Below are 18,768 nucleotides of genomic sequence, written 5' to 3'. Positions count from 1 at the left end.
TCGCAGTGTGTTCTCTCTTCCTCTTTCACACTCTCTGCTTCCTCTCCATTTCCCTTTTTTTTTTTTTTTTCTGTCTCTTGCATATACACCTCCCACGCTAAATTTACTCCTTCTTCCCCACCTCCCTCCTTCCTTCTTCTCTCCATCTTCTTATATCCTCCTTCCTTGCACCACTTTTCTGGGAGAGAACCGGGCCCCAGTCTAAGCTGCTGCTGCCGCTGCTGCTGCTGCTGCTGCTGCTGGCCGGGGTTGTTAGCCGCCAAATAAAAAATGGATGAACTTGTAGGGCCCCGGTGCTGTTCTCCTGCATCTAGTTGGTGGACAGAGGGGGAATAAAGTGGGAGACAGAAAGAGAATCAGGCTGACACGTAGTATCTTGCTCCATCCAAGTCTTCCAAATAAAAAACCTGTCCATCTGTCCGTCGGTGCAGGTCAGAAAAAGGTCTGAGACTCTCCGAGGGATTCGATGTTGACTTTAGGTTTTAGAAATTTAAAGACAAATTAAATACAAATATAAGGTTGTTTTGAAGCATTTTCTATGATTGTGCAATAGGACTGGGGGGTATGCCGGTTTGTACCGGTATTTTTTTTACATTATGATGTGAATTTTTAATATACTGGTGTATTTCGTCGGACGATTTTCAATGTAGCGCTTCTAAACACGCACGGTGCGACTGCGTCACTGAAAGGCGTGGTGGAAATGGAAATGAAGCGCGGTGCCGACCAGACAGCCCGGTTTTGGATGACCTTCTATAGCTGTCCCTGAACGTGTCCCTTGTTTTAGGTTTTTATGAATGAGGAAAAAAAAAATTGCTGCGCGCAGACTACAGCTATTACGGTAACCGGTTGTGCTACTGTTGAGACAAAGCTGTTTAAATGTGTCTAAATATGAATAAATATGACAAAATAAATGAAACATTTATTCGTTTCAACTTGATAACATTTAATTTAATTAATTTATTTATTTTTTTATCTCTGATCGGTGAATGTCCACGTTTCTACATCAGTACTTAGTGCTAACACGGGGCCACGCAAACCTGTTTTACTACTAGTGTTGGATTATTCTACAATATTTACTCATCATCACAGTAAAATAGTCCATCCTCAGTCAACCTGCTGCATTAATTCCTCTCTCAACCAATAGAAAATGTTGCGAACACGTGATTATGCGTGAAAAAATATACCGCCCAGTCCCATTGTGCAATTTAGAGAACTTTATGAGAAGTAGATCTTATGAAAGGACATGGATCCTTTTTTTTTTTATGTTTGTTTGCTGTGAGCCTGTGAGGTTTGGGCGACTTCTTAAACGTTGTTTTTCTTTGGGGAATTACATGATGTTAGGGTCCTCTTCAAGTAATTACAGCAAACACATTCCAATTAAAGACCCGCTCCAGCTGTGTGTGTGAATGTGTGCGTTTTTTTTTTTTAAAACACCGTTTATCTTGAACGTCCCTTCGGGGGCCAGGAGCGTGAGCGTACGAACGTGTTGGGATCAGATCCCTCCAACAAACAGGTCAAGCCTTTATCTCCTCGCGCCGACGTGAACCTGATCCGGCCTCTGACGACCGTCCTGGTTCGTTTTGTTCTCTCTCGATTGAACCGTTTCTAAAACCGGGGTTTTCTTTTCTTTTTCGCTTCCGTGTGTGCGCGCACGTGCGCTTCCGCGATGAAACATTTATTGGTATTAGTTCGTAATAACGCGCCGAGGCATTATTTAGGACTTACCCCCACCAGCGTTCCACCTCCGTGTCCATCACTCAAACTATTTGTGAACACATTGATCCTTCCCTCCCTCCCCCTCTCCCCTCCTCCTCCTCCTCCTCCTCCTCCTCCTCTCCCATACTGCATATTCCCAGGGTTTGGGAGGAGGAGAGCCAGAATGGCTCAGACAGCCATTGATTTTTATTTTATTGGTCTAGTAGTGGAAAGAGGAGGGATAGGGGAGGGCCTGAGAGATGCAACTCTGCAGCTAAGCTTGCTTTTAGTGTGTGTGTGTGTGTGTGTGTGTGTGTGTGTGTTGTTTTCAGGTGGGCTGGGCCTATCTGCTTATGTCTGTCTCATGTAGACTGTTTTTGTTTTGGGGGTCGGGGGGGTGTTATCCGTCCGTCCGTTGCATGTGTCTGTGTGTTTTGTGTGTTTTTTGTGTGTGTGTGTGTGTGTGTGTGTCATTTAAGAAACTGGGGAATCTGGGGTGCTGATGGAGCCGGCACCATGAGGGACTTGGACCCCAACGCGCGCACACGCACACACACACACACACACACACACACGCACACACACAGACACGCACACACACACACACAGAGCTGAGGTGTATCCCGGTGCTCATTAGAGCTGGTAATAAGGCTGTGCTGCTGGAAGAGGAGGGAAGGAGAAAAAAAAAAAACACAGGGAAAGGAAGAGAGAAGGACGGAGGGAGGGAGGGAGGGAGGAAGAGGAGGGTGGGAAGGGAGAGGAAGAGAAAAAAAAATGGAAGATTTTAAATTTTAATAACACTGGTACGATTTTGTAAATCTTTCCTGACAGAAAAGTCCTCATTATTTTCATCTGTCTCCGAGGAGCCTCTCTCCTCCAGCTTTGCCTCCCCGGGTAAACGGACCTCTCTCTCTCTCTCTGCCTTCCTTTCTCTCTCCGTCTATCTTTCACTCTCCACCTTCTCCATTTCTCCTTCCACTCTTTTCTCTCTTGTTTCTCACTTTCAGCCGCTTTATTGTCCACTTCCAGCCCCCCCCCATTCTCTACTCGCTCATCATTTCAACTCTGTCTCCTACTCTCTCTCTCTCTCTCTCTCTATATATATATATATATATATATATATATATATATATATATATATACATATATTATATATATATATATATATATATATATATTATATATATATATATATATATATATATATACATATATATACACAGTATATAAATACCAGTGTTGGGAGTAACGCGTTATAAAAGTAATGCCATTACTGTAATGCATTACTTTTTGAAAATAATTATAATGTTTTACTCGGTGCAAATCAGATTTAGAATCATAATTACTTAATTGATCCCAAGAGGAAGTTACTTATCGTTACAGCAGCTCCAATGTTCAGAACAAAGAGCAATGTACACAATACGAATATACATATCAATGTAAATATATATATATATATATATATATAAATACGTACAGGAGAACATGTGTTCCTTATGGGAGTATTGTACAGTGGGAAATTATTGCACATGTTGAGTCTAGAGTCCAATAAATATGTAAGAAATATCTGCGAGTATATGACGAGAACGTGAACGTGACTTATTGCACAAGAAGGAATTTTTCCAACCAGCAGAGTGTCAGTGACGTGCGTTATAATGGATTTTAAACCCAGTATGGATTTAGATTTTTATAAATTTCCAGGTCTGGATGGAAAGTATGGAAAATAAAAACTAGTGCATGAAAAATATTCATGTTTTTAGTCAAGACTGTTACTAAAACCTAAAATTAGGAACGTCTAAAATCTGTTTTTTGAAGGCGCTTTACAGCACAGATAAAATGTTTTTGTGAGAACACACAGTGGGTTACCCACCCAAAATAAAAACTTTTTGACACGTTGAATGCCCTCTGCTGTTATCTACCTCCACTCATCTCAAGGCCCAGGTATCGTCCAGTTTAACTTCTGCTTCCACAGACGGGTGGTGACCACACAATGTTCAAACCTCGTGAGCGAGCGATTCTACACAAAAGCATTTCAATACTTATTTGATGTTTATTTAATTTAATGCCAGTGAGGCTCATTTACTCATTAAATAATATTGCATTTGTATGAGCTACATTACCTAGCTTTAATCTGACATAACCGCGTATATATATATATACAGAATAATGAAAACGAACAAAGTTATTTACATGACACACAACTGTTTACTCAAATGTAAATTGGTATTTTGAAATTTCAAATGTGTAAGAACCCCGGTTGTGTGTTTTTACACAAACTGGAGATTAGCAGAGGAGACAAAAAATAAGAGCAAATGTTAACTTCCTGTTAGCGCTAGAGAACAGCTGATTGGGCAGAAGATATGGACATATGCTCATTATTTTATTTTCAGTTGGTCAGAGACAAGGAGACGAAGAAAATTACAGTTCAGTTCACTTTGAAACCAAAAGATCTTTGTACCTCGTGAAATAGCACAAGTTATTTAAGTGTTTCTTTAGGTGTTACACCAAACAGTAGGAGCCTCTAGTCATATTGATTTCAATATGAATGCACCTAAATTGACAGTCTCACAACATGTATTGAGCCATAACTGCTCCATTATACTGTGCTGTTGTATGAGCTACACTGATGCAATAAGATCAGTATTTCCAGTTATTTTTGGTGAAAGTAACTTGAAACAGTGATATTATAAAGCAACTAATTACTTTGAAATTGCACAGACAGATAATAAGTAACGCACTACGTTTTTGAAGTAACTTGCTCAACACTGCTCTTACATCAGTGCTGTATATTTGTGTCTAGTAAAGTCTCATCTGACTGGCTGTGCACGATGAAGGACCATCAGGAGCCAATAGGATGGAAGCTACTATGAGCTGTTGTTGGCTGTTGTATTTACAGCTGCTTAGACGCAGAGGAAAATACTTTTAGCCAGGGAGCGGGGCAAAGCTAACCCTTCTCAGACTGTGGAGGAGGAGTGTGCATCCCTACACACACACACACACTCCTCACTCAACTCCCCCCCCCCCCTTCCTCCCCCTCCTCCACCCTCCTCCCAACCTCGATGTCAAGTGTCAAAACTGGAGGATGGATCCGGTTTGATAAGTTCTGTTCTGTCTGGCCACGTGTCAGGACGGGATCAACCATACAGCAGAGGAAAACCATGTTCTTCACTCTCCTACCTCCCAATTTTTTTGGGGGGTGAGTGTTGTATACTTGCAGGGTGGGTTTTTCTTTTAGCCACTCCTGTTGTCCAGGAATTTTAACTTTTTGCTCTATTGACTCGTGAGCTTCTAATAGAGGGGGTTTGCTCTGTTGCACTGGTTTCACCGGCCAACTAAACTAAACCAAAAAAAAATCCTTTAAATGTTAAATTCTATCTTATTGTGATTCTGATACTATTAATATTTTTTCCACCTTGTGTTTAACGTAAAAGAAACTTTAACATCCATCGGCCTCTGCGCCAGTGGGACAGACTGAGAATCTTTTAAACAGATTTCAACATTAGTCAGGTGAATTATGACTAACTCCTCTCAGTCTGTCTGGCTCGGCCTGTGTTTGTGTGTCTGTGTTTGTGTGTCCTCTGGTCGTAGCTGACCATTAATTCACAAACTTTCCTGGACGTTTTCACCTCCACGTTAACACTTTTCGATTGAGCCTCGGCTACGAACGTTGAGCGCGCGCTAAGAACGAAGTCAAATGGAATTTGAAATCGGTCGCCTCGTCGGCTTTAGGTTTTTGACCGGGCACTGCTGTGTTTGTGTAAACCGATCAGCCACAACATTAAAACCACTGACAGGAGAAGTTAATAACATTTAAAACCATCTTGTGACAGTTCAGTGTTCTGCTGGGAAACTTTAAGACCTGGCAAAATGTCTAAAATCCTGATTTTGATTTGTAAAAATAATTCTAAGTTAGGTGCTGTTTAATATAGAAATGTTACTTTTTTTCAGGTTTCATCATTAGTTTGCACATATTTGACATATATGTGATAAAAATATATACCAGCTTATGGTTGAGTCAACATATACGTCCATGTACACCGATCAGCCACAACATTAAAACCACTGACGTCTTCATCTTATGACAGTTTAATGTTCTACTGGGAAACTTTTGTACCTGGTATTTATTTAGTGTGGATGTTACTTAGACATGTAGCCTACACCTAGACCAGACGCCATAGCAGTGACGTGTCCAGCAGGATGCAGACACACAAAAACCTACTAGTGATTCCTACGCTTGTCATAATGTTATGCCTGATCGGTGCACATCCTCCGTTTAAATGTCCAAACTTTAGACGGGAAAGAAGTTCCCAAATCACAGCATCGTCGCATCCTTTGCTGCTTTCAACTGTTTGCTACCAGCTCCTCATCCATGAGACTAAAACAACCCCCCCACCACCTCTCCTCCCCCCTTCCTCCCCCCCGATCCCTCGTTGCCTGAGCTGAAAAATTAACAAACACAAAGCGAACTTCCTCCAACACGATCAAATGCACACACACACACTCTCTCTCTGTCTCTCTCTCTCAGTCTTTCTCTCTTTCCATCCCGCGCCTCCTCCGGGTATTTGGCTGGGATAAATAATCATTGTAAATAATGAATGTCAATTAATGGGGGGAGACGCGGCCTTGCTAAGCGCGCTCTGATTAGCGTTTCGCTGGGATCTCCCTCCCAGGAGTCGCGCGCGCCAACGCCGGAGCATCTCCAACAGCTCCGGCTGCGGCAGACGCACGTGGCGAACCCGCTTTTTTTTTCATACTTTTACTTTTACCGCCGTGCAAACCCCGTGCACTCACGTCTTCGACGACGTGCTTCACTATAAACAATGTGACACGGCGCTGGTAACGTATGCGTGTATTCAAGGATGAACCTGTCTGCTTATGAGGCGGCGCCACTTACAAACAGTAGTTGTAACGAGCTCTGTGGCGTTTGCCGCGTGTCAGGGAAGCGTCTTATTACCCGAGGAGGAAGTTTAGAAGAGTTTCCCGCCGCGTGTCACGTACGGCGGCGGCGGGTGAAGAGGAGCGCGTTGTTGCTTTTTCGTTTGTTCTTTTGCGCGTCGAAGCAGAGATGCACCGTGTTGTATCCGCAAAGGCCGCGAGGAGTGTTAGTGGACAGGAGGAGGAGGAGGAGGAGGAGGCCGGGAGCTCGGCCGGCGTGTCGACTCAGATTTGGGACTTTAGAGGGTAGCGGGGTGACTGAGCAACCGGCCAGACCCCAACCTGCCCCCCCCCACCCCCCCGACTCCACACCACCCCGCCCTCCCCAGTGATAAATGGCCACAGCATGGGCTATTCATCTCCTGCTTAGAGAAGTGGACACTGCGCCTCCTCCTCCTCCACTCCTCCACATGTCAGCAAATGTGATAATTCTCTCATTTGTCAGGACCAACGGAGGGTTTTCTGTTTGTGTGTGTGTGTGTGTGTGTGTGTGTGGCGAACTCTAGAGATTTTTTTTTTCTTTTTAAGTGGGGGGGGGGGGACGGCGGCGGACACGCAAGATAAGTTGCTCACTTTCCAGATGCAGTGATCTGCGCACACCTCCTTTTTTTTTTTCTTTCTCCCTAGTGTTGTGTTGTCAAGTTTACTCCGGTCACAGTGGGGAAAATCCAAAATGTGCGAAAGTCGTTTTATGGCGAATTCCATCAGTAATTCAGCCATTTTTATTACCTCCAGGAAACTCCTGAGCCACTTTTTCCACTTTATTGTGCAAATAAAGTTTTAGAGCCCGTCTGCTGAGAGTGTGTGTGCGCGCGCGTGTGTGTGTGTGTGTGTTTGTGTCATGCTTGTTTATTGCTGTGTTTTATACGTTCATACGTGTACACACATTAGTGGGACATTTTATTTTATTTTTTTACAGAGTCTGCATAGTTGTCAGGGAATATAAATATAAATTGAAGTTTTACAGTGACTGTCTAGCAATAAATTCCTCATGGTAACTATTAAACATGATAAGGCTCCAGTTGATGGCCGGTCATTTAGGTCGCACATAAACATGTGACTCTGTTACTTCGCTCTATTGACACAATGTGACTTCTGTGACCCTTGTCTGATCTCTTTTCCTCTTTTCTTTCTTTCTTTCCTTCCTTCTTCTCTTCTCTCTGCAGGATCATCCAGAATCGCGTCCTGATCTTCATCCTCGGAGCCATCATCATTCTCACCATCATCCTGGCCATCTATTTCAATCTGCGAGGCCACTGATCTCCCCCGTACACACACACACACACACACATATATATATGACACACACACACACACACACTCCATCCTCCCCTGACACAAATACAAACACACACCCGTGTGATTAATAGCGACAAAAGCGTTGTTCTGCTGTAATTAGGACAAATGGTCCCCATGAATCACTGTTTCCAAAGCCTGACAGGGAGCTTTTTTTTTTTTTCCTTTTCCATTTCTCCTTTTTAGTGTTTGCTCTTTTTTTCTTTCACTCTTTTAGTTTCTTTTTTCTTTTTCTTTCTCTCTGTCAGGCTCTTTCTTTCTCTCAGCTCCAGAGACGAGGGAGAGGAGGGGGGGGGGGATACGGGGGCCACGAGGTGTTTTTAGGACGGTTCATATTTTTTTTTTCGTGTCGTGACCCCCAGGTGAACACATCCTGGTCGTTTTATCCAAACTCTTCTTTCCACGCTTCAGAACGTGAGAGCCGTTCTGCGTACGCATGCACGCACGCATGTTTGCACGTGTGCATGCACGAGCCCCCGGTCCCAGGTCGCCGATGCCGTCGATGGACGCGCACACACACACACACACACACACACACACACACTAAATGATTCAGCTCTTCTTCTTCATGTAGCCCCCACGCAGCACGGAGGACAGTGCCTTCAGATGAGTTATGTATGCTGTGCACGTCCCTGCTTTACAAAGAAAAAAAAAAAAAAAAGACTCGGCAGAGCCCAAAATAGACAAGTGGCGCTGGCTTGAAAAGAAAGGATGCACATGAAATAAAAAAAAAATTAAAAAAAAAAAAAAGGTTGAGGTCGGTTCAACTTCCGCTCCTTTATTCAAGGTGAAACTTTTGTGCTGCGGAGAGATTTCAAAAGTGAGTTTGAAAAGCATCAAACAAAAGTGATCCTCTTTAACAGATTTTGATTAGAAAACGAAGACAAGTTTCTTCTGACATCTTTAACATCCACATTTGAGCCAATTACACCCCCCCCCCCTCAGTCTCATGGAAATATAGCAGGCGACACACTTTATGTATTAACATTTACATCACATTTAACCCTACGAATGATTCAGTTACTATTTATTTATATCCAGTTAAGGTTTCTGTGCTAGAGCTGTTGTATTTTATGAAGTTTTTTTTCTTTTCTGAATTAACGAATGTTTTCTGTCCACCTTGATTTTGTGAGACGCACGACGGGACCAGTGTGTGGATTTCTAGTTTTTACTTTGGCGTCTTATATAAAGATTTTTGTTTTGTTTCTGTTCTTCTATAAATGGTTCCAAACTTGTTTTAGAACTTAAGTCTTTTTGTTCTGTTCTTTCTTTCTTTCTTTTTTTTGGGATGGGAGGTGGTGGGGGGGGGGGGGGGGGGGCGGCGAGAGGTGACACCGCCCTCCTCTCTGTGTTTACCTGAACGCTGACTGACGATGGTGTTTGAAGACAAAAAAAATAATAATAATAATAATAAGTTTACCGCTGTTTAATCCTACAGGGGGAAGCCATTCTTTGAGGGGGGAGTGGGAGGAGGGTGTGGGGTGGGGGGGGGGGGGCTCCATTTAAATCTAAGAGCACATTTGACGGTCTCTGTGAAGGTAATATCTCTGGAAGCCCCGTGCACACGGAGGAGCATCGCGCCGCGTCTCTCGCTGGTCGTCGCGGCGAGGACATTTGCTATTCCGTTTCAGGGCCGCAGTCCTCATTTTCTAAGATGAAGGAGCACGGGGGGAGGAGGAGGAGGAGGAGGAGGGAGGAGGAGGAAGGGGGGAGAGGGGTCCTCCCCCCATGGCCCGACCCCCCTCCCCTCTCGGCCACCGTCTCGCAGGCCCTCACCAGCCGCCGCCGCCGTGGCGGCTCCATGCGTCGTCTGCTTCAAAGCCCCCCAAATTAATGGTCGACAAAATAGTGCGCCTCGCACCGTCCCACGCGGGGACGACCCACCAAGACTTATCATTAAAGTCAGGGAATGGTGAAAAAAAAAAATGCTGGAAGGAAGGAAGTGAACAAGGAAGCCCGGTGGGGAGGAGGTGGGACGGGGGGGGGTGAAAGAAATCCCTGGCAGTTTGACAAACCTCATCTGGTAATGACCCTCGGTGATTGTGTTTTTTTTTTTTTTTACTCCGTCACGCACACTGTGTGTGTGTGTGGTTGCTCGTGCAGCCTACCTACCTACGTGCTGATGTGTTCTCCTTCTCCCTCCTTCCCTCCCATCTCTCCTGCCACCTTTTCTCCCCCCTCCTCCCCTCCCTCCCTCCCCCCCCCTCCAGCCTGTCAGATGAGCGGAGCGGTAGCTAGCGAGCGAGCGGTGGAAGGCAGCGTGGCGGCGGCTTCTATTTGAAGTTGTAATGGTGTCAAAAAGTCAGGGCTGACTGACAGACGTCAGTCCCACAGGGCCTCATTAAAAACAGACCCACTTGACAAGGAAATAATTGAGCGCCGGCGACAACTCGGGGGCCCCTCCGCGTTTTTAGATGTTTTTATTTTCTTTTCATTATTAGCGCCGAGCTATTATGTTCATTAAGAAATGGCATTAAAACAAGTTTTTTTTTTTTTTTTTTTTAAAGCGGGGTGTGGGGCGGGAGGTAGGGAGGTAAAGGAGGGAGGGGCGGAGGAGGAGGTGGAAGGCAGGATGTACAGAGGAGGGGAGATAACGATTTGTTTGGAGCCCCCCCGTTCTGTTTTATTATTTAAACGGGAGCACCGTCATGTGATACCTTGACAGACGTTGGCTATCATCTCTCCTCCCTTCTCCTTTCTTTTCATACATACATATATATATATATATATATATTCCTCCTTTTTTTCCTCCTTTACTCATCCCTTACTTTTCCCCCAAGCTTTTATCTTCCCCTCCTCTGTCCGTCCCCTTCTCCACCTGCCCTTCTCCATCCTTTTCTTTCTCTCCCTCTGAGCGACGGGTGTCATTGGAATATGAACTAGATTATTCATCAGAGCCCCCCACACACACACCCACTCTTCCTCCTCCTCCTCCTCCTCCTCCTCCTCCACCACAGCCGCCGCTCCCTCCATCCCCTTCCGTTCGCTGATTTGGCTTTCGACAAGCGTCTCGCCGCGGCAGGCTCAGGATGAAAACTTGTCAAAAATAGGTTATATCTTATTCCAAGGGGCAACAATAGCAGCAGGTACAGACACCTTTTAATATTTAATTTAGACGGGTGTTAACCCTCCTTAAGTGACTGGAGCGGCGTCTTCCATACAGACACCAGGAGAGAAACGTGGTGGTGGTGGAGGTGGGGGGGGCGCAGGGGGAGCAGTTAATTATTTGATGTCTGAAAAGTGATTTTAGAAGCTCCCCCCTCCTCCCGTCTTTGGGCGTCCGCGTTCGTTTTCCGCGCACGTCCTCGGGCTGGTCGTCCTGCGAGAGCTCCAGCATCTCGGGCGGCGCCACCCTCGCTTGATAGCGGCTCGTGATCAGTGATCACACGGCGGTGGGTTCGGTTTCTCTTTATTTTATCAGCGGGATTTATTTTTCCAGGGGGGGGGGATCATCTCTTATAACGCCACCATCTTTGCATCAAGCTGGGAAGGCCGGGCTCGGCGGACGCTCTCTCGACGAGCTTCACATGAAAGTTGTGAAAGAAGGAAGGTTCCTCGTGACGGAACCTCTGCACGAGAAAAAAAAAAAAGGCCTGATGTTTGTCAGCCATTTAGGACGACAAGGGGATTGTGACAAGCGTCGTTTGAGCTGCCTGTCCCCCCGGCGTGGGGGCGGGCCTTAAACGGGATAAACAGCGCCAGTGGTGGGATCACAACGGGGGAGGCTTCATCTTCAGGAGCGGCCATGATGCACACGTACACACATAGTATATTAAAAGACACGCGGACGCACAATGGCACCGTTTGAGAACTACAATGAATATTCTTCTGTTTGATTCCCGCACACACACACACACACACACACACACACGCACACACTGCTGCACGTATGGCGTTTGCGCCCATATAAAGACTCGCTCTAGTGTGCGGCGCTTAGACGAGGAGCCATGTTCTCCATTTGTACACGCCACCCATCCCGGCAGAATGGCTTTCTTTCTCTTCACCATCCGTCTTTTCTTTCGCCCCGTCAGTCAGACATTTTATTGGTGTTTGTGCTCACAATGAAATGACAATGGCCCCCATTATGGGAGGAGGCGACGGAGGCCCCCCCACCACCTCCCCACCTCCCCGGGCAGTACATACATGGATGTGCTCGTTGGTTGTGTCCCGATCTGCTCGGCCGCTGCTTTTGGCAAAAGAGACGACGTTTAATCGTTCGTACGCACAAATGCTTTTGTTCAGGTCCAGATTTTTATCGGTTCTTCCCCTTCATTTCGACCAGTCAGACTCTAAGCTGCTCCCAATGCGTAAAGATGACTTCTGTGATCTTCTGTATGTGTTTGTGTTGTTTAACATCTGTGATTAAAGCAGTTCTGAATCTCATCAACTAAGATGCAGTGTCATAACTTCAACAACAAGCTCTCGGTGGGGTACGTGTCTTAGACTTCACATTGTTTGGATGCATTTTTAATTTCTGTAAGACCTTGGTCTTCAACAGGTCACAAAATCTTCTATCTTCTAAAATTTCTTTAAATCCGACATATTTCAGTAAAGGGATAAATGGAGACAGAAGACGTCTTTCAGTCAGCACTACACCCATCGTTCCACACTAGATCTGTCAATCTAAGCCTCATGTACAGAGTAGGCTCCGCCCCTATCACTGCTGAGCCAATCAAAAGGCTGCATATTACATGCTGACTCAACAGCAATGGGGGCGGGGCCTTCTGTGTACAGGAGGCTTAGATTGAAATAAAAAAAAAAAAAAACATATAGGGGTAGGGGGTCCATACTTGTCCTGAAAAACGTTGAAGACCCCCGGTCTAAGTTTCCTAGGATTAGTAGGACCTAAAAAGTACAACAACCAAGCATCATCTTTGAACAGGAAGTACTTTTTAAAAAAGGATTGATGTCCTCATATGTGGACACAGGGATTATTTTGCTGTTTAGTCACCCTGTGTAAATATAAAACTATCTGAACATAGCTGTGCAAAGACAGAATTACAAACAATGAAATCCCAATGTCCTCAAACGAGCACTTGCTAATTAGTGATGTTGTAGCTCGTCATCAAACTAGAAAAGTAAATAATCATAAATAAACAAGTTTGAAAAAAAATACAATTTGATGAGGTTTTGTACCTTGCCCACTTTTGTCCCGTGATCGACTGCAGAATGAATCTGTTCGCAGTCATGTTCCTACACCGACTAGTGTGTTGACCCTTACATTGATGGTGCTGAGGTGCAGCCTGTTTTTATACAGGCTATACATATCTACAGCTCACAGTATGCAGCACATGAGTTGTCTGTTCTCAGTGTGTGTATTCCGGTCATATTGATGCAAAGCATTACTTTCTACTGGGTTTTTATTAGTGATCATGACGTCATCAGAGATTTAAAAGATCTGGTTGGTGGCAACTTTCCTGACAAAGCACCACCGACACCGAGGCCAGCGACACTGGCTTTGGTGTGTCACAGCCTTTTGGAGGTCTGGCATTTTCAAAACGTGCACCTCCATTAGATTTTGAGTGAGTCACGGTGACGTTTTGCCGTCAGAAACACAAAGACCCCCCCTCCTCTTTCCTCCGCGCCCCTTTATCTCCATCATCTCTCCGTCGTGTCTCTCCCTGCAGAATACAGCTGCAACCTTTGAACTGAAATTAACACTTTACCACAACAAAGACGTACAGTTGTAACCAGCAGTGTCGTTTGCATGATAATGGAGACGTGATGGAGATGAAAATGGATCTATTTGTGGTGAAGGCTTTTTTTTTTCTTCAATGCATTTATTTATTTATTTTCTTACATATTCCTCAATGTTTTTTTGTTCACCTGTGTTGAATGGAAATCTTTTGCCATCGCTGTAGTTTTACCTTGTATCGTTTCTCCTCTGTTGCCGACCATTTTAAAAGACAACTGACAGACAGAAAGAGAAAAGTGGTGGTGGAGGGGTGGGAGGGTGGTAGAGGGAGGGGGGGGTAGGGGTTGGCGGGGGGGTGAGCGCGGAGGAAGCCCAGGTTGCCTGGGAGGCACTCGGTGTCCTGGACGTACCTGAGTAAGGAGGGTTTAGCCGGGCTCGCTCCTGTACAGCAATTTACTTTGCATATGGTGTCTTAGCAGACACGATACTAAATTTCCAACTGGGAGGCATCAGTGGAGGAATCACTGTCTTCAAAAGACGGCCTGCCAGTCACGCTCCCCCCGTAGCCGGAGATCTGAGCGCGCGGTGATAACCCGCGACATCTTTCTGGAAAAACGGGGAGTCGATCAGCTTTGATGGAGCACATCCGCCATGACAGGCTACTGAGGAGCTCGCTAATGAACTAGGGAGGGGAGGGGGTGTGGGGAGGAGGTGGGCATCGCTTAGCATGAGAGTGGAGAGGAGAAGGGTGGTTGAGTGGGGGCTGGATGGATGGATGGATGGATGGATGGATGGATGGATGGCGAAGGTGCAGCCTCTTCTCCTTGACATTCAAGTGGTTGGAAGGGTGCCTGTATGGGGGGGGGATAGAAATGTGTGTTTGCATTGTATGGAAAAAAAAAAAACAAAACAGAAAAGCCCCCCCCCCCCAACCTTCTCTATGCAACCTCCTCCTCAGATGGTTGGTGGCAATTAAATATTCATGAGAAGGCGTCCAATCCCGGAGCTCTCCAGCCAGTTTCCTCTGCGTAGGCCAGGAAGTACAATCGGATTCTTGTGAGGGGGGGCCCGTTCCAGACCGGTGCGTGGGGGTCAATGGAACCGGGAGTCCAAAGGTCACCGAGCCCGTATGATGTCTTCTTACATCCTGACACATCCGCCACGTGCAGCACATGAAACAACCCTCACTCGGTTTGTCACTGCAAGGCGGACGCCCACGTCGGGCCCCCCCCCCTCCAAATTTACCACGTTAGAAATTAGCAAAACAGCCGCTCGGATACGAAACTGCATCTCCTGAAACAGACAGACAGACGCACACACACTTCCACACAAACACACCTCCCTCTATTGAGACGTATGGACGTGGCAACAAAATGCACAACTTTTTGTTCATCTCAAGGACTTGTGAGGGCCCAAGTGAACTGAGAGGCCATATTGATTTTCCCTCTTTTCATGCTGCGACTCTGGGATTACCCATTTTCTCATTCATTTTTAAAGACAACTCGTGAGATTCTTCCTTCCCTTTTTCCTCTCAGTTTTTTCCTCTTTCCACCCCCACCGCCCCAACATGCACACACACACACCCCCCCACACCCCTCCACCCTTCAACCTGAGCAGCAGTCGTACCCACCCCTTTTCCACAGCCGAGTCCCTCCTTGACCCTGAAAATTGTAATTCAGCCATAGATCACAGCTGTTGAATATTAGGCCGTACAAAAGCAGTTAAATAAAATATGTTGAAATCATCCAATCCCAGAGGCCGCGGCAGAAATTCTAATCAGGTGAGAGAAAGGGGAAGGAGTCAGCGGGGGGGATTATGGGTAAAGACGGCCGTCTGGATCTGCGAGAGGCGAGAGCGAGGAGGGGGCGGGATCGAGCCAGAAGGAGAGAAGTCGTAAACGCTGCGTCACGTTGGATTCTTTCGTTTGATTCTCAAAAAATGCGAAAATGAAATGTTCCCCGATCACCCAGATGTAACGACCAACCCGAGACAATCAAAGCTCAGAACACACAAATCAATACATTTGCATCCAACACGGATTTTATTTTTTTGGGGGGGGGGTCATGTTATCACACACAAAAAAAAGTGGTTTCTGAATGAAACACATCATTTCAAGTCATCCATGCCATACTGTTATCCATAATTAGTGGCAGAAAAACTAAAAAGCAGCGTTGCCTCCAGCTAAAGGTCTTCAAAGTCGACGGCGTCTTGTAACCTGCCGTGTCAACCAAACTATTTGTAAAATAATTGAGTCTCCGGGTATTAATGCACTCATTTTATGCTAAACAGGCCAGCAACACTTTTGGCCTATAGGCCTATTTGACCAGGCGTAGGAGGAGGAGGAGGGGGGCGGGGGTTTGGCGGGGGGGTAAAGCATATTAATTATTCTGTTGGCATGCTTGTTAACGTGAACCACAGAGATTGACCCAGCTGAGAACAATGCACTGGACAATTCTGCTTGAGATGATCAGATTTTATCTTGTTTTTTGTTTTTTTTTATCATAGAGGAACAAATACACTGATCATCCACAACATTATGACCACTGACAGGGGACGTGAATAATACCGTCGACCGTCTTTTGACAATTGAATGTTCTGCTGGGAAACTTTTGGACCTGACATTAGTTCGTGTGGATTATTCATTATTTAGACATGTAGCACCAACCTAGACCAGACCAGACCAGACCAGACCAGACCAGACCAGACCAGACCAGCCCCCCTCCCCATAGCAATGACCCCAGACCAGACCAGACCAGACCAGACCAGCCCCCCTCTCCCCATAGCAATGACCCCAGCAGGATGCAGACACACACACAAAAACGCTTTAGGAACAGCTCAGAAAACCTGAAGGTGTTGACCTGACCTCCGAATTCACTAGATCCCAAACTGATCAAATATCTGTGGGATGATGCACAAAGCCCCCCCCCCAACAACATCCTTTTTCCAGGCGCCACACGTCCCCCTCCGTAGCCCCATGTCCATTCTCTGACTGAGCCACAACTGCTTTGGAGGCACCGATGCTCGGGGAGGTGGTCATAATGTTATGCCTGATCGCTGTTAACTCCTAAAACACATGAAAGACCTGAGGTCGTTTCTAATCTGAAGGCGCGAGTACAATAAATGCTCCTTTAAGCGAAGGTCACGCTGCACTGATGTGATGAGAAAATCATAAACCAGCCTCGAACACAAGCCTGTCAAAAAACTTTTCACGCCCACTCCCTCCCTTCTTCTTCTTCTTCTTCTTTTTCTTCTACTTCTTTTTTTTTTGTCCTCCATACACTCTGGGCAGCTCCAACTCCAGCCACATGTAAAGCGGGGCCGGACTGTCCAGAGAGAGGTGATTGATCGCGCTTCAATCCCTCAGCGGTTCTCCAAACAAGGGGACGCTCGATTACACCCCGGGATCAAAATGCTGAATTCACACACTGCACTCCTGAGAGGTGGAAAACTAATGTCTGGAGACCTTCTGCAGGCACATTCTGAACTCCGGCCGCTGGTCTGCTTCTCAGGACTCTGTGCTTTGTCTTTGGCATTCAAGATAATCAGTGCATTTCACCTGAATTTAGTCTGTCTATAGGTGAGTGACACCTTTTTCTTTACATTCTTAAACGTCCGCAGCCTGGTGTCTGGATGTGAAACTGTGAGCACAAAGCTGAAAGGTTCTTGATTAGAGCGAAATAGTTTCACCTATTCAAGGCCCTCTCACTTTACTCAACATTGTGTTAAGCCGCTAACTTTAAATAAGTCTTACGTTTTTCATTTATTTTTTTGTTTGTTCGGCGTAACTGTCTTCTCAGAAGCATCCGGGGATCGATGAAATGTGTGGCCAGCGCAAATTTATCTTTTGTTTCTGAAGACTCGCACAAACACTCCTCAGCGGACAAAAGGAGAAAAAAAGAAAACCCTTTCTGTGCAGCCTCTTATGGAGAGGATTTCTTTTTTTTTATTTATTTTGTGTCTGAACAAAACCAAAAGATTGTTGGTTCCTGCCTGTTAATCTCCAGTTAGTGTGAAGCAACGTTATACAGTATGTCACAAGAATATCACTCAGATTTGCATAACGTATTGGTTGTAAATCTGGGAATAGTGGTGGTCGACGTGAAAGCCGTCTAGTATTTCATTACGTTTTTTATTTGAAATTTAAGCTCTAACGAAACTACGTCAGTGGACCCAAAAGAAAAAAATAAATAATAATAAAATAAAATAAAAAGAAATCTCTTTTGTGGTACGAATAAAAGAAGCTCCCTCATTCAACTCGGCCACAGTTTGCTCCCATTGAAATCAAATGTAATCTTCTCGTATTTGAGCTGATGACAGCGGTTGAAGGACGGCCCCCGCTTAGAAAAAGGAACTGATCTTATAGTCGCATACGTCCAGCGCCTTTCAATGGACCCTCATTCAAAGTGAAAATGCATCCTTGATCGAAGGAGGAGGGGGTGAGGGTGGGGGGTCTTTCCCTTAAACGGGACAATGGGACGGGAAAAAGTAAGTAAAAGTGGAAGCCGAGAGCGTTACTAAGAAGTTTTTTATTTGCCAGAGTTTTGCCACTCCATGAAGAATGCGAGGAGGTCAGCAGCTGGAGACACTCATCTCCATCGGTGTGTAGTGCTGCGCGATTGTGCCGCGGCCTTGAGCTCGCATTGGCGCGGAGTGGACGTCTGCACAATTGTGTTTATTATGTGGAACCTACCGTCAGGTGTCCTCCTCCCTCCGTCACCCTCCGTCTCCCTCCGTCTCCCTCTCTCCTCTTTCATTGCCGTTGTTGCGTTGTCAGCGCGCGAGCAACAAGGTAAAACCTTCAAGAATGCCGCTTGTTGTCATTTCGTCGAAGGGACGGTCACGAGAGCCCGGTTACTTTAGCGCGTAACACAAAAAATGCTGGGAGCCGTAATTCAGTCAGGAGCTCAAGTCGCCTCCGCTCACATGAAAATGTCCACGAAACTCATTAGCTTCAGTCCAGACGCTATTGTCGCCCGGTCTGGCTTGTTTGGTCTGCACTGAGGTTACAGTTAAAAGGAGCTTTGTTGATATTGAAGCCGAGAAAAATCTAAGCGCCTGACCCTGCCTTTGCCAACGATAATACCGCGGCCTTAAATCCTATTCGTTGCAACTCTCACTTTTGTATTTTTTTTGCTTTTTATTCTTTTAAGTTACTGTACAAGAGCAAAGTCTCAAACAACTCCGGGCTGCACAGAGCTCGACGAACG

The 18,768-nt window shown here is 45.7% G+C and overlaps 1 protein-coding gene across 5 annotated transcripts in view; it reads left to right on the top strand.

The window, feature by feature from the left end:
- The window catches only part of vti1a (vesicle transport through interaction with t-SNAREs 1A), a 122,455-nt gene extending 110,146 nt beyond the window's left edge, over positions 1-12,309 (top strand). For 4 of the 5 annotated variants that reach the window (XM_047608250.1, XM_047608252.1, XM_047608249.1 and 1 more), the window contains one exon: positions 7,797-12,309. In XM_047608250.1, coding sequence (XP_047464206.1) covers positions 7,797-7,890 — 94 coding nt within the window. In that variant the 3' untranslated portion in view covers positions 7,891-12,309. The remainder of the gene's footprint in view (positions 1-7,796) is intronic. The other variant, XR_007114395.1, reaches the window with a different exon arrangement.
- Positions 12,310-18,768: the final 6,459 nt, after the last annotated feature.

This window comes from Mugil cephalus, chromosome 16 (genome assembly GCF_022458985.1).
Source record: "Mugil cephalus isolate CIBA_MC_2020 chromosome 16, CIBA_Mcephalus_1.1, whole genome shotgun sequence".
NCBI lineage: Eukaryota > Metazoa > Chordata > Actinopteri > Mugiliformes > Mugilidae > Mugil > Mugil cephalus.
The sequence above is the reverse complement of the archived record's forward strand: the minus strand, read 5'-3'. Positions and strand labels throughout refer to the sequence as shown.